At 41.0% G+C, this 15944-nt stretch overlaps 1 protein-coding gene across 1 annotated transcript; it reads right to left on the bottom strand.

Moving 5' to 3' along the window:
• Positions 1–2576: 2576 nt before the first annotated feature.
• On the bottom strand, positions 2577–15196 carry LOC118375548 (solute carrier family 22 member 7-like). The gene is made up of 11 exons (XM_035762130.2): positions 14823–15196; positions 13677–14093; positions 12783–12886; positions 12535–12689; positions 12154–12322; positions 11359–11482; positions 9063–9172; positions 6891–7105; positions 6463–6571; positions 5795–6007; positions 2577–2972 (listed from the first exon to the last, which is right to left on the bottom strand). The coding sequence occupies exons 2-11, from the start codon at positions 14052–14054 to the stop codon at positions 2894–2896; spliced, it is 1656 nt and encodes a 551-aa protein (XP_035618023.1). The 5' UTR covers positions 14055–14093; positions 14823–15196; the 3' UTR covers positions 2577–2893.
• Between the last annotated feature and the right edge of the window lie 748 nt (positions 15197–15944).

Below are 15944 nucleotides of genomic sequence, written 5' to 3'. Positions count from 1 at the left end.
ATTGTCTACAGATTATTTCACTTATAATTCACTGTATCAAAATTCCAGTATGTCAGAAGATTACATACACTAAGTTGACTGTACTTTTAAACAGCTTGGAAAATTCCAGAAAATGATGTCATGGCTTTAGATGCTTCTGATAGGCTAACTAACATCATTTGAGTCAAGTGGAGGTGTACTTGTGGATGTAGTTCAAGGCCTATACCTTCAAACTCAATACCTCTTTGCTTGACATCATGGGAAAATCATAAGAAATCAGCCAAGACCTTAGAAAACAAATTGTAGACCTCCAATTATCTGGTTCATCCTTGGGAGCAATTTCCAAACACCTGAAGGTACTATGTTCATCTGTACAAACAATAGTACGCAAGTATAACCACCATGGGACCACGCAGCCGTCATACTGCTCAGGAAGGAGACACGTTCGGTCTCCTAGAGATTAAGGTACTTTGGTACGAAAAGTGCAAATCAATCCCAGAACAACAGCAAAGGACCTTGTGAAGATACTGGAAGAAACAGGTACAAAAGTATCTGTATCCACAGTAAAAACAAGTCCTATATCGACCTAACCTGAAAGGCCGTTCCGCAAGGAAGATGAGACGGTTCCAAAAACGCCATAAAAAAGCCGGACTACGGATTGCAAGGGCACGTGGGGACAAAGATCGTACTTCTTGGAGAAATGTCCTCTGGTCTGATAAAACAAAAATAGAACTGTTTGGCCATAATGACCATCGTTATGTTTGGTGGAAAAAGGGGGATGCTTGCAAGCCGAAGAACACCATCCCAACCGTGACACACGTGGGTGGCAGCTTCATGTTGTGGGGGTGCTTTGCTTCAGGAGGGACTGGTCCACTTCACAAAATAGATGGCATCATGAGGCACGAAAATGATGTGGATATATTGAAGCAACATCTCAAGACATCAGTCAGGAAGTTAAAGCTTGGTAGCAAATGGATCTTTCAAATGGACAATGACCCCAAGCATACTTCCAAAGTTGTGGCAAAATGGCTTCAGGACAACAAAGTCAAGGTATTGGAGTGGCCATCACAAAACCCTGACCTCAATCCCATAGAAAATGTGTGGGCAGAACTGAAAAGCATGTGCAAGCAAGGAGGCCTACAAACCTGACTGAGTTACACCAGCTTTGTCAGGAGGAATTGGACAAAATTCACCCAACTTATTGTGGGAAGCTTGTGGAAGGCTACCCAAAACGTTTGACCCAAGTTAATCAATTTAAAGGCAATGCTACCAAATACTAATTTGGGTGTATGTAAACTTCTGACCCACAGGGAATGTGATGAAAGAAATTAAAGCTGAAATAAATCGTTCTCTCTACTATTATTCTGACATTCCACATTCTTAAAATAAAGTGGTGATCCTAACTGACCTAAAACAGCGAATTTTTACTAGGATTAAATGTCAGGAATTGTGAAAAACTGAGTTTAAATGTATTTATATCTATTTACCCATTGGTTTTTGAAGAATCCAACTTTTAAAATGACTTATAAGGTTAGCATAACTGCCTGTCTTTATCATAACCCAAAATATATGGTGCTATTACTCCATTACAATTCTGTAAATAAACAATGTATAACCACAAACCATGGTTTTGATCTGAGGGTTTGTCTGTCGACTCCATCTCCCTAGTGTGAGCTGAGCATCTGAGTCTAGTACTAAGACCCTATGGCTAAATGTGGTGCATGACAACTCTGCAGTCATTTATCTGTTTGTAATGATTACTATGTTCCAGCAGAGGGCTCAGCAATGATTAAGCGCATTGGGTAAAAACGAGTTCATATACAGAATGTAATAGTCTGTCTGCCACTGAGGGAGACATGTTTACACCAACAGCAGCAGGAAGAGAGTTAGAAACAGGGATGTCTAAGTAGACAATGGGCAGCCAGCAATAAAGTCATTCTCTTTGGTGCCTTGGTCCTCTTGGTCACATTTACACTCAGACACATACCCACACATGGCTCCTCATCTCTTACTGTCACTCTCCCTCCTCTTTCTCACCTCTTTCGCAGACTATGGCACCCACCTTTGAGAAACACAAAATGAAGAAACAGACATAGGGGCCCTGTTCACTTATAAGAGAATAGCCCTGCCTGAGACATGTACGCCGAATTGTCTCCCTTGGAACAAAACAAATGTATCTTGGTTCTAATAGTTCAAAAGGAGAATATCACAGTTTTTATCCCCTTCACTTTGTGTTTCAGGAAATGCTCCATCAGCACTATTCACCAGTAGTATGTTCTCCTACCCTTGTATATATGCCCAAATATACAGTAGGTGAAAAATCATTTGAAAGTTGTTAGCTGAAGAGGTTTTAAAGGTGTCCTGCTTGTCCTTGTTTGATCCAGCATTGCACTCATAGTGTTTGTAATATTGTGTAGAGCTCTTGTTGAGTGAGAAACACTCCTGGCTGTATGAACATGTCTGCCTCCCCACTGAAGATGACATCAGGGTTCAATTCCTGACTCCAGCCTTTCTCCCCCCTGTCTACTTACCCATCTCTTTCTACAACTTTCTACTAAAGTATCGACATTATGAAACAAACCAGTGTTGGAAACCTGTGTCCGTGCAATATACAAATATTTATTGAATGTGAATACTGATGTAGCCTATAGTTTGAACGTGAAGTCACTTCAAATACTGTATATCAACCACAGAGACAAGAGATTGGCTACAGATCCTACAAGGTGCATGCAACACGTTCCACTGGAATTGGTTTATTACAGAAGCAATGGTAGAATTACAAACTCAGCATGCTATAGCCACTCTGTACAACAGTTCTGAAGTCAGAAATATCATACTCTTGGAACAGTTTGAAACATGTGTACAGTATGCGGCCCTAAACAATAACACCTATGCAGTTAAGTAAATATCTCAGTCACTGATCCAGCTCATTATTTTTCTGTGACTTCAGCAGGATCTCAGTTTTCTCCAGCGCTGAGACAAAGATGGGATTTCTGGAGAGAGAAGGACAATTTTTTGTTTATGTACATACCAGTCAAAAGTTTGGACACACCTACTCATGCAAGGGTTTTTCTTTATTTGTACTATTTTCTACTTGAATAATAGTGGAGACATCAAAGCTATGAAATAACACATATGGACTCATGAGTAACGAAAAAAGTGTTAAACAAATCAAAATATATTTTCTATTTGAGATTCTTCAAAGTAGCCACCCTTTGCCTTGATGACAGCTTTGCACACTCTTAACATTCTCTCAACCAGCTTCACCTGGAATGCTTTTCCAAACAGTCTTGAAGGAGTTCCCACATATGCTGAGCACTTGTTGGCTTTTTTTCCCTCAATCTGCTGTCCAACTCATCCCAAACCATCTCAATTGGGTTGAGGTCAGGTGATTGTGGAGGCCAGGTAATCTGATGCAGCACTCCATCACTCTCCTTCTTGGTCAAATAACACTTACACAGCCTGGAGGTGTGTTAGGTCATTGTCCTGTTGAAAAACAAATGATAGTCCCACTAAGAGCAAACCAGATGGAATGGTGGATAACTGCAGAATGCCGTGGTAGCCATGCTGATTGTGTGCCTTGAATTCTAAATAAATCACAGGCGGTGTCACCAGCGAAGCACCCCCACACCATCACACCTTCTCGTCCATGCTTCATGGTGGGAATCCTCTGAACAGTTGATGTTGAGATGTGTCTGTTACTTGAGCTCTGTGAAGCCTTTATTTGGGCTGAAATTTCTGAGTCTGGTAACTCTAATGAACTTCTCCTCTGCCTTAGAGGTAACTCTGGGTCTTCCTTTCCTGTGGAGGTCCTCAAGAGACAGTTTCATCATAGCGCTTGATGGTTTTTGCGACTGCACTTGAAGAATCTTTCAAAGTTGTTGAAATTTTACGTATTGACTGACCTTCATGTCTTAAAGTATTGATGGATTGTCGTTTCTCTTTGCTTATTTGAGCTGTTCTTGTCATAATATGGACTTGGTGTTTAACCAAATAGGGCTATCTTCTGTATGTATACCACCCGTGGTCATCAGCGAAATGGGACACACCTGGGCTCTGGTGTGTCCCGGGGATAAATGCACCTTTCCCCCATTCATTGAAGAGACTCTACACCCTCTGGGGAGCCAGGCCCAGCCAATCAGAACGAGTTTTTCCCCACAAAAGGGCTTTATTACATACCGAAATACACCTCAGTTTCATCAGCTGTCCGAGTGGCTGGTCTCAGACGATACAGCAGGTGAAGAAAACAGATGTGAAGGTCCTGGGCTGCCGTGGTTATACGTGTTCTGCAGTTGTGAAGCTGGTTGGACGTATTGCCAAATTTTCTAAAATGACGTTGGAGGTGGCTTATGGTAGAGAAATGAATATTCAATTCTCTGTCATCAGCTCTGGTGTACATTCCTGCAGTCAGCATGTCAATTGCATGCTCCCACAAAACTTGAGACATATGTGGTATGTGTGTGACAAAACTGCACATTTTAGAGTGGCCTTTTATTGTCCCCCGCACAAGGTGCACCTGTGTAATGACCGTGCTGTTTAATCAGCTTGTTGATATGCCACACCTGTCAGGTGGATGGATTATCTTGGCAAAAGAGAAATGCTCACTAACAGGGTAGTAAACAAATTTGTGCACCAAATGTTGAGCATATGAAACAATTCTGGGATCTTCGAATTTAATCTTATGAAACATGGGACCAACACTTTACTTGTTGCGTTTATATTATTGTTCAGTATAGATAGCTACTTTCCACGCCGTTGCCGGACAGTAGTCTCGTCACGTGGGAGTGAAGTGTCCCGGTGTTGGTACTGTTCAAGCTCTCTTGAGTAGTAGACTGTCAGGTGGATGGATTATCTTGGCAATTTGATTATCTAGGGTCAATTTGTTATATCTGGAGTACTTCTCCTGTCCTATCCGGTGTCCTGTGTGAATTTAAGTATGCTCTCTCTAATTCTCTCTCTCTCTCTCTCTCTCTCTCTCTCTCTCTCTCTCTCTCTCTCTCTCTCTCTCTCTCTCTCTCTCTCTCTCTCAGAGGACCTGAGCCGTAGGACCATGCCTCAGGACTACCTGGCATGATAACTCCTTGCTGTCCCCAGTCCACCTGGCCGTGCTGCTGCTCCAGTTTCAACTGTTCTGCCTAATTATTATTGGACCATGCTGGTCATTTATGAACATTTGAACATCTTGGCCATGTTCTGTTATAATCTCCACCCGGCACAGCCAGAAGAGGACTGGCCACCCCTCATAGCCTGGTTCCTCTCTAGATTTCTTCCTAGGTTTTGTCCTTTCTAGGCCTTTTCCTAGCCACCGTGCTTCTACTCCTGCATTGCTTGCTGTTTGGGGTTTTAGGCTGGATTTCTGTACCGCACTTTGTGACATCAGTTGATTTAAGAAGGGCTTTATAAATACATTTGATTGATTGATTGATTGATCCCTGCTGCCTCTGATCTGGCAGACTTACTAAACACAAATGCTTTGTTTGTAATTGACGTATGAGAATTATTGTTCCCCTGGCTATCCGTAAATAAATCAAAAACAAGAAAATATGTTTTGCTTAATATAAGGAATTTGAAATTATTTATTGAAATTACATTTACTTTGGATACTTAAGTATATTTAAAAACAAACACTTTTAGACTTTTACTCAAGTAGTATTTTACTGGGTGAATATCACTTTTACTTGAGTCATTTTCTGTTAAGATATCTTTACTTTTACTCAAGTATGACCATTTGGTACTTTTTCCTCTACTGCTGGTATATACTGTAACAGCGGGTTACAAATTACACTGACAATCTTTGTGAAGTCGGCTGGGTTACCTTTTTTTTGTTTGTTCAATATCCTCAATGGTCTCTGGCAGCCTTGCATTGTGGGTTTCTGGGAGAAGGAAGGCCACCAGACCAGAAAGAATGGACACACAACAGATGATGACTTCAGGGAGGGGCTTCCACACGTCCTCCAATAGAATGATGAGGGGTGCTATGGACACGCCCAACCGAGCCATGAAGTTATTGTAACCCAACCCATTTTGTCTGTTAGGGGGAAAATGTTGATAGTGAGACTCAGAAAACTCCTGCTGAGACTGAAGCTGTCCTAATATGGACACCGTACATTGCATTCCACAGGTCTCCCTTGAAAAATAGGTATTTTGACCTCAATTGGACAACATGGTAAAATAAATGTAACATTTATTTTATTTTTGTTAGTAATTTTTGTTATGCGGCCTGAGCAAATCTCACAGCTCCCCTGACGCACTGTCTTTGCTGATAAATACTTTGTTGAGGGAAAATGTACTTGATACGATTGTGATGTGTTGTTGTCTCACCTAGCTATCTTAAGATGAATGCACTAATTGCCAGTCGCTCTAGCTAAGAGCATCTGCTAAATTACTAAAATGTCAATGTAAAATGTTAAATAAAGCATGCTTCAGTTTGAGCAAATGAACTCTAATAGTGTTTCACTGTGAAAATGCACCGGTAAATCTGACCTTACGACCGTAGGGTAGAGTTCAGCCGTATACAAGATGACAGTGGTGAAGGAGGCCTCTGATAGGCCTTTCCCAAGCACAGCGACGATGGTGCGAACATGCCACTGACCTGAACAGAGGAACAAAACAACAGATCCTGAGGATAAGACTGTCATCTCTCAAACACTGACGAAAAAAAGGCAAAATAATAAACATTCCTTTACTGTCCAATTTACTCCACATAATCATCTAGGAATTAATTTTGGGTTGCACTTTATTATAAACGTTCATAAGCATTTATAAACCTTTTATACAATATTAATACATATATATTTCTTTATTCATATAATTTATTTGCATACAGGCATTATGAGCATTATAATTCATAATTAATTTACAACCTTTATGATAATTTATAAAGCAATAATAATGGCCATTTATGTAGTCACCTTTGGGCACAAAGATGTTGATGGCGATGCAGGTTCCCGTTAGCAGAAGAGTGCCTGCCTGGCAGTGTTTCCGACCAATGGTATCGAGACAGAAGTAGACGACCATCTTGGCGGGCACCTCGATGGCAGAGTAGATAAAGTGGGTGAGGTAGACATTCAGGCCAAACCCTGTAATGTTTAAACTGATCCCATAGTATGTTGAAGCCACGCCATACCTGTGAGGAGAGAACACAATGAGATCTAAGTTGTGTTTGTGATAAGTTGCACCTCTGTCACTCGGTCGCATCATGCCATTGTTGTGAACGTTCTCAAGCCGCCCTCTATAGCAGTGCCCTAAAGTCATGATAAGCCCAGTCATTCTGGGAGGCTAATGACTGTTTAGTCTAAATTACACTATCGTGACTGGAAATATGATGACATTGCCAAAGTAGTCAATGAGGTATACATTATGTTTGACTTGATAAAGATAAAAGATAACTCACAGACACATAAGGACACTTTCTACAGAAACAGATTAATCAAGAGCTCTATCCAATCAGATCTGCTTTCGCCGACATCCGCATTGCAGGGGTGTCAAAGGTGGAACTGCGTTAGACCTGTCAAATCCACAAGTGGCTTCCGGCATTATACCTAAAGCGGACATTGCCATTGGCTGCCTTAACAGAAATCCCATGCAGCCTTGTTTACAAGTTCAAACACTGGAATGTGAGATGTAATTTACACTTCGATTAGGATGATAAAAATCTTCATTACTTAGTGTTATGATTTTTCCATTTGAGCATAATTATTTCCATATAGCCTACACTTTCTCGTTCTAATCTTCTAATGAGAGTGGGGCGGTTGTGGCTTCGTGACAATCATTGCAAGGGCAGCTACTCACGATTTTACATCTCCAAGGCAGTTCCACCTCTGACTCTGCCAAAACATCAGCTATGCAGGTGTGTGCTATCACTGGTTAATGTTTGATCTAATTGAATCTAGGCCTAAAACTAGTCCTGTATTAAGAAGCACTTTCAATGGAGATTCTTCATTGGTTTGTGTACTGTATGGGCCGCAAACCAGTCTATACAGTACCGGTTCATACAGTCCAAACCAGTCCATACAGCCCAAACCAGTCTATACAGCCTCAAAACAGTCTATACAGTACCGGTCTATATAGCCCAACCAGTCCATACAGCCCCAAACCAGTCTATACTGTACCGGTCCATACAGCCCCAAACCTGTCTATACAGTACTGCAAACCAGTTCATCCAGTCCCAAACCAGTTCATACAGTATAGCAAACCAGTCCATACAGCCCCAAAAAAGTCTATACAGTACATACAAATAGACACAAAGCTGTGTAATGATTTGTGACAGATATGAGACCAGGGATACTCACCACACTATGCCTGTTATTAGAGCCAGAAATACTGACCACATTATGCCTGTTATTAGAGCCAGAAATACTCACCACACTATGCCTGTTATTAGAGCCAGAAATACTCACCACACTAAGCCTGTTATTAGAGCCAGAAATACTCACCGCACTATGCCTGTTATTAGAGCCAGAAATACTGACCACATTATGCCTGTTATTAGAGCCAGAAATACTCACCACACTATGCCTGTTATTAGAGCCAGAAATACTGACCACATTATGCCTGTTATTAGAGCCAGAAATACTCACCACACTAAGCCTGTTATTAGAGCCAGAAATACTGACCACATTATGCCTGTTATTAGAGCCAGAAATACTCACCACACTATGCCTGTTATTAGAGCCAGAAATACTCACCACACTAAGCCTGTTATTAGAGTCATAAATACTCACCACACTATGCCTGTTATTAGAGCCATAAATACTCACCACACTATGCCTGTTACTAGAGCCAGAAATACTCACCACACTAAGCCTGTTATTGGAGTCATAAATACTCACCACACTATGCCTGTTATTAGAGCCATAAATACTCACCACACTATGCCTGTTACTAGAGCCAGAAATACTCACCACACTATGCCTGTTATTAGAGCCATAAATACTCACCACACTATGCCTGTTATTAGAGCCATAAATACTCACCACACTATGCCTGTTACTAGAGCCAGAAATACTCACCACACTATGCCTGTTATTAGAGCCATAAATACTCACCACACTATGCCTGTTAGTAGAGCCAGATATACTCACCACACTATGCCTGTTAGTAAAGCCAGTCTTCTCATCTTTGGGGTCCTCACCAGGTCCAGGTAGGAGTAGGTCTTGTTATGGTTGTCCGTGCCAACCACATCAGACAGGTGCTAAGCAGCATGGGAGAGAGGCTAAGTTAGTTTATTTTAAATTATTTGACCATTTAAGTTGACTGAGAAAACATTCTCATTTAGAGCATGGGGAATAGCTACAAGGGAGATGAATGAGCCAATTGTAAACTGGGGATGATTAGGTGACGGTATGAGGGGCAGATTGGGAATTTATCCAGGACACCGGGGTTAACACCCCTACTCTTATGATAAGTGCAGTGGGATTTTTAGTGACCACAGAGAGTCAGGACACCCATTTAACATCCCATCCAAAATACAGCACCCTACACAGGGCAATGGTAGTTATTTCTTAGACCAGAGGAAAGGGTGCCTCCTACTGGCCCTCCAACAGCATCTAGTCTTCCATCCAGGGACCAACCCTGCTTAGCTTCAGAAGCAAGGCAGCAGTGGGATGCAGGGTGGTATGCTGCTGGCTTGGGATAGTTAGTTCCAGTGTGTTACATTTATGGCTAGTGTATCCTCCACATACAGTACCAGTCAAAAGTTTGGACACACCTACTCATTCCAGGGTTTTTCTTTATTTGTACTATTTTCGACATTGTAGAATAATAGTGAAGACATCAAAACTATGAAATAACACATATGGAATCATGTAGTAAATAAATAAGTGTTAAACAAATAAAAATATATTTTCTATATGAGATTATTCAAATAGCCACCCTTTGCCTTGATGACAGCTTTGCACACTCTTGGCATTCTCTCAACCAGATTCACCTGGAATGCTTGTCCAACTGTATTGAAGGAGTTCCCACATATTCTAAGCACTTGTTGGCTGCTTTTCCTTCACTCTGCAGTCCATCTCATGCCAAACCATCTCAATTGGGTTGAGGTTGGGTGATTGTGGAGGTCAGGTCATCTGATGCAGCACTCCATCACACTCCTTCTTGGTGAAATAGCCCTTACACAGCCTGGAGGTGTGTCGGATCATTGTCCTGGTGAAAAATAAATGATAGTCCCACTAAGCGCAAAGCAGATGGGATGGTGTATTGCTGCAGAATGCTGTGGTAGCCATGCTGGTTGTGTGCCTTGAATTCTAAATAAATTACAAACAGTGTCACCAGCAAAGCACCCCCTCCCCTTCACACCTCCTCTTCCATGCTTCACGATGGGAACCACACATACGGAGATCATCCATTCACCTACTCTGCATCTCACAAAGACACATCTGTTGGAACCAAAAATCTCAAATTTGGAGTCATCAGACCAAAGGACAGATTTCCACTGGCCTAATGTCCATGTTTATGTTTCTTGGCCCAAACAAATCTCTTCTTCCCATTGATGTCCTTTAGTAGTGGTTTCTTTGCAGCAATTCAACCATGAAGGCCTGATTCACGCAGTCTCCTCTGAACAGTTGATGTTGAGATGTGTCTGCTCCTTGAACCATGTGAAACATTTATTTGGGCTGTAATTTCTGAGGCTGGTAACTCTAATGAACTTAACCTCTGCAGCAGAGGTAACTCTGGGTCTTCCTTTCCTGTGGAGGTCCTCGAGAGCCAGTTTCATCATAGCGCTTGATGGTTTTTGCGACTGCACTTGAAGAAACTTTCAACGTTCTTGAAATTTTACGGATTGACTGACCAATGATGGACTGTCATTTCTCTCTGCTTATTTGTGTTGTTCTTGCCATAATATGGACTTTGTATTTTACTAAATAAGGCTATCTTCTGAATACCACCTCTACCTTGTCACAACATAACTGATTGGCTCAAACGCATTAAGAAGGAAAGAAATTCCACAAATTAACTTTAACAAGGCACATCTGTTTATTGAAATGCATTCTAGGTGACTACCTCATGAAGCTGGTTGAGAGAATGCCAATAGTGTGTCATCAAGGCAAAGGGTGACTACTTGAAGAATCTCAAATATAAAATATCAAATGCATTTTGATTTGTTTAACACTTTGTTGGTTACTACATGATTCCGTATGTGTTATTTCATAGTTTTGATGTCTTCACTATTATTCTGCAATGTAGAAAATAGTAAAAAATAAAGTAAAGCCCTTGAATTAGGTGTGTCCAAACTGTATATTTGTGCTTCAAACCTATGCTCCTTCTAACACCTCATAACTGTAATAAAGCTGTATAAATGATCGCATGCCAGGTGCATTTTTGAATAAGAGTAAATATTAGCAGTAAATACTAGCAACTGAAAATTGTTGTATTTACCTCAAGTTTGATTTTGGACGTGAAGTCCTTTCTGTTGTTAAAACGAGCACATTTCTCCAGGTAAAGATGGGCTCTTTCCACTTTGCCATTGGCTATGAGCCACCTGGCAGACTCAGGGAGCCACCTGCAGTGATGATGAACCATTACAATGGGTCAAAGCACAATAATAACCATTTCCCTGCATAATGTAGTGAATTTGGAGTGTAGCCTCAAATCCGGACTCGAACTTGTGTTCCTGTGACTCGCAGTCCAACACTTCAACTGTTATGCCAAGAAGTGGGCCGACCCTCTTGAAGAGGTCATTAAGGACCTTGTCCTAAGGTCACTACAACACTGTAGTGAACTATATTTAAGCAATAAGGGCCGAGGGTGTGCGGTATAGAGAGTGCCTGAATACATCCCTTAGCCGTGATAAATTGACCATACAACACAAACCACAGAGGTGCTTTATTGCTATTATAAACTGGCTTCAAATGTAACTAGAACAGTAAAATATACATGTTTTGTCATACCCGTGGTATGCAGCCTCATATACCATGGCTTTCAGCCAATCAGCATTCAGGGCTCGAACCACCCAGTTTATATTATACAGTAGTATACTGTATGTGATGCAAAATTTGGAATGTGCATTATTCAGGTGAGTTCTTCGACACCATGGTGGTGGGTGTGGCTGGTTACACATGTATATGCATCTTCGTCTGCATCTTGTATCATGCTGTATCAAAAACATGTCAAATCCAGATATCCATTGATATGTTTAGGATATGGTCCGGATATCACTCAGTGTATTCTTACCACCAAGTGATGATAGCCAAGCCCAGGGGTGCAGAGACAGCTATCATTAGCATCCGCCAATCATTCACTTGATATGCAATGCCCGCTAGCATCATGTTGCCAAAGGACCAGGCCATGCTGCCCGTTATACCTATTAAAGCCCGGTGCTTAATGTCCACCCACTCCACACCTTGAAAGAATGTAAATAGAGTTAAAAAATGTTTTAACAATATTGTGGGGTTTCACTTTACATAAAGTTTATATTATACCCCTGTAACAACACTATTAAATACACTGTATTAACATGTTGTTAGGTAATACTTTCCTAACTGCATTTAATTAAATTGCTTAGCAATGGAGTCAAACATTTTGTTCATATGAAATCTATAGAGCTTAGCTTACTGAGAACGGTCGAGATGATGCTGATGCCTGTAAGTCCAAAGCCAGTAAAGAATCTCATCACTCCAAACATGGTATATGAGTTAGAGAATGCACTGGCAAATCCAAATACCATGGATATGGTATAGGACACCAATAGCATAGGCTTCCTCCCAAACCTGGAAAAGAGCATTCAAGAAACATGGCCACAAATAAATAATTCAATGTAAAGAAAGAATGTAGATATCAGGTATTGGGGTAAAATGACCTACTTGTCAGTGAGGGTACCAAAGGCTATAGCTCCAATCATCACGCCAACAAAGAAAATGGTGGCTGTGGCTTTATTCATGCCTTTTCTGTCACAGACAAGGTCCCACTTTATAGAAAGAGGAGCAATGATAGTGACAGTCAAGAAAGCATGTGTTCACAATTCCTATTATATGTACCAGTTGAAGTAGGATAATAATAATAATGATAATAGTATGTTACATAAAGTGGGGACAATATCTAACCAGTGAAATTCTGATTGAATAAATGGGCACAGAATTGCATGTAATGTGGCTATAACAACAAACCAGGGAATTTGAAATTAATTGACTAACTCTGAGGGGTCTCATTTAAAACATTTTTCTCTCTTAATTGTCTTACATAGTTTTCAGTTTGGTTCTGTATTGTGTTCATGGTTCAAGACACTGTATAATTTGCTCAAAGCCTTGGTTAATACAAAATGACATTAATCTGCAGGTCGTAGGTCGCGGGGCCAGAACATCATTATAATCATTAATGTACTGCAACAACAACAATTAAGACCAAGCGGGCAAGACGTCTACATTTCATTTGACAATATCATAATCGTTTCATACCTTGATTATATTGAGACAGGATCGATCACACACTGTTTGTCTCTCTATTTAATCATGGGGATACTTGGGAATGGAAATGCCAACGTAAAATCATTTTCAGCTGAATTATGTTTTTCTTTTTTTCTTAAGAAAACTTTTGGGGTCAAATAAAATCGCTTGCAGGACGAATTTGGTCAATGGGCCGCCTGTTGCCTTTCTCTGCTATATTCCTTTTATCTTGTCAACCTTTGTCATTTGCTTTGGACTTTGAACCATTAGCATCAGCTATCCACCACTCAACTGATATCATTGGAAGTATTTTACCTCTGTTGCCATAGTAGATTTGAAGGTGCTGTTGTCATATACCCATCCATTCTGACAGGGGACTGTAACTAGATCACTGTTATTGGAGTTGGACAGGATGTGGAACTGGGGCTCTGGGAACATCTTACAGGAGCTTGGAGTCCCATCTTCCTGTACTGGAACGCTGACAGTCAGTCTCTGCTCCTGGGTCAGATTCCCAAAGAGGCTGCCATCATCCAGAGCGCTGAGGTCACAGTGGTGAGAGGGCACGGCTGCTATGAAGTTGTTCAGCAGGAAGTGACATGGTAGTATCACTCGAGGGATACAGAGCAGAGTGACGATCAGCACCTGAAACCATCCACAGCCATCGATCTCCTCTAGAATGTTGTCAAACTTCATCCTCAAGCTTGGGCAAGAGGGTGATCCTTTGCAATACAGCTAAAAGTGGAAGACAATCAATGTAATTTAAGCCATGCAGAAAATTGACACATACCTTACTCTGTTGTTTATATGCAGTCTGCAATGAGGAAAATGTGAGTGCGCTAATGTGGAGGTAGGATCTTAAATTGGTCACCCTGATCCAGGAGAACTTTCCTTGTTGTGTATGTGAGGTTTCAAAATTAAAAAGGCATCTGAAGTAATTTCCACTAAAAAATGTAGGGGGGGGTGTAGAGCAAAACGGAGAACACCATCATAAAAGTGAGGTCATATTAGTTTGTAGACCAAACGGTTCGCACACTACAGACAGAAGTTGGCACATCAGCTTTACCGACTTCAGACGAGTTCCGTGGGCTTATGGGGGTTTTACAGTTCGGACGTGAGAAGACCGATTTTCGGGATTTCTCAGTCTGACAAACATTGCTGTAGCTCGGCCTCCTTCCATGCAGATGCGAAAGGCTGACAAATGTGGATGCGATGGATTGAGATGCAGTCCATGCAAAAAAATATATATAGCTTAAACTGACAGATTTAGATGGGGGTTTATTTTATTATGTTACTTAGATTGACACACACGCACTCTTAAGGATTTAATTAGAATCCACATAATAATTCACATTTCCTGTTGCTGCAGGATTATTTTCCTGCTGTAGCAAACTGGCTCAAATTAAGATCCTACATCTGTATTCATCCACGGAACTTGAGAGGATTAAATCATTTAGGACTTACTTAGTAGAGGTCTTGCGTCCAGAGAGGGTGGGCAAGAGACTCTTCTGGCCAGTACTTCCCTCTAGCAGTGGAACCACAGACAACTCTCCCCACAGGATGAAGTCTTGAGTTCTAAGAGCTAGCCTGCCTTCTGATGTCCTCTCTACTGGAAACACGTCCTTCTCAGGTTGAAATACCTCCACTGGCTTTCCAACAGAAGTATAAGTAGGTAGGTCTCTAAGTCACCTTCGATAAGCTTTGAGGAAATATGTTCCCAGACCCCAGATAACCAAAATGGGAAACAAAGTTTATGCCACTTCCAGACTCAATCACACTCCCCCTCTCTCCCCACCTCCTGAACCCCTGCGCTGGGAGCAGAGTTCAGAAACTAGACTGTTGTGTTAGCTGACAGCTGGACCAGTGTGAGGCAAGCACATTGGCCAAGAGCTGAGCTGTTCTGATTGGAGAGGTGTGACAAACATTTTATAATTTGTTTATGTTATATTTTTTGTCACAACATATTGGACCGTTGATACACTGCTGACATTGTGCATAAGTCAATATGGTTCATTGTCCACACACACACAATGTTTTTCTTTTGAGTGTTTTCACATTCTTGTAATAAATATGCTGTGATACAGAAAAAAGTAGGTACTGACACTAAAGTCTCCTTTACACCTTGTGCTAACATGTGAGTTTTGTGATCTGATCAACATGATCCAATCACGATCTGATAAAGGTTTGTCATGTATTCACATTGTATTAAAATGTCTTTCTTATGTGTCCACCGTGTTGGCATTGTTACCAGACTATCTGGTGCCTCTTTGCATGCAAATGAATTAGGACTGACTCAACTTAGATGGCTTAAACACACTTTTTTGCTACCATTCATAATTTCTAAACTATAATTAATTTTCATTGCGGAATGCAGACTTCAAAATTCTAAACTCAAATCATTGCCACAAAACTTACAGAATGTTCAAACTGAAAAATGTTGAGAGCTTAAAAACCCATCATATGGCTTATGATCATATAGTACTTACTATAGCGTACTATATTAGCCCACTATAACCCACTATAATAACTCCAAGACTAGAAACCACCCCAAAATAGGTCACAATACTAATACAAAGCCTATGAAAA

This window comes from Oncorhynchus keta, chromosome 36 (assembly GCF_023373465.1).
Source record: "Oncorhynchus keta strain PuntledgeMale-10-30-2019 chromosome 36, Oket_V2, whole genome shotgun sequence".
In the NCBI taxonomy this organism is placed as follows: domain Eukaryota; kingdom Metazoa; phylum Chordata; class Actinopteri; order Salmoniformes; family Salmonidae; genus Oncorhynchus; species Oncorhynchus keta.
The sequence above is the reverse complement of the archived record's forward strand: the minus strand, read 5'-3'. Positions and strand labels throughout refer to the sequence as shown.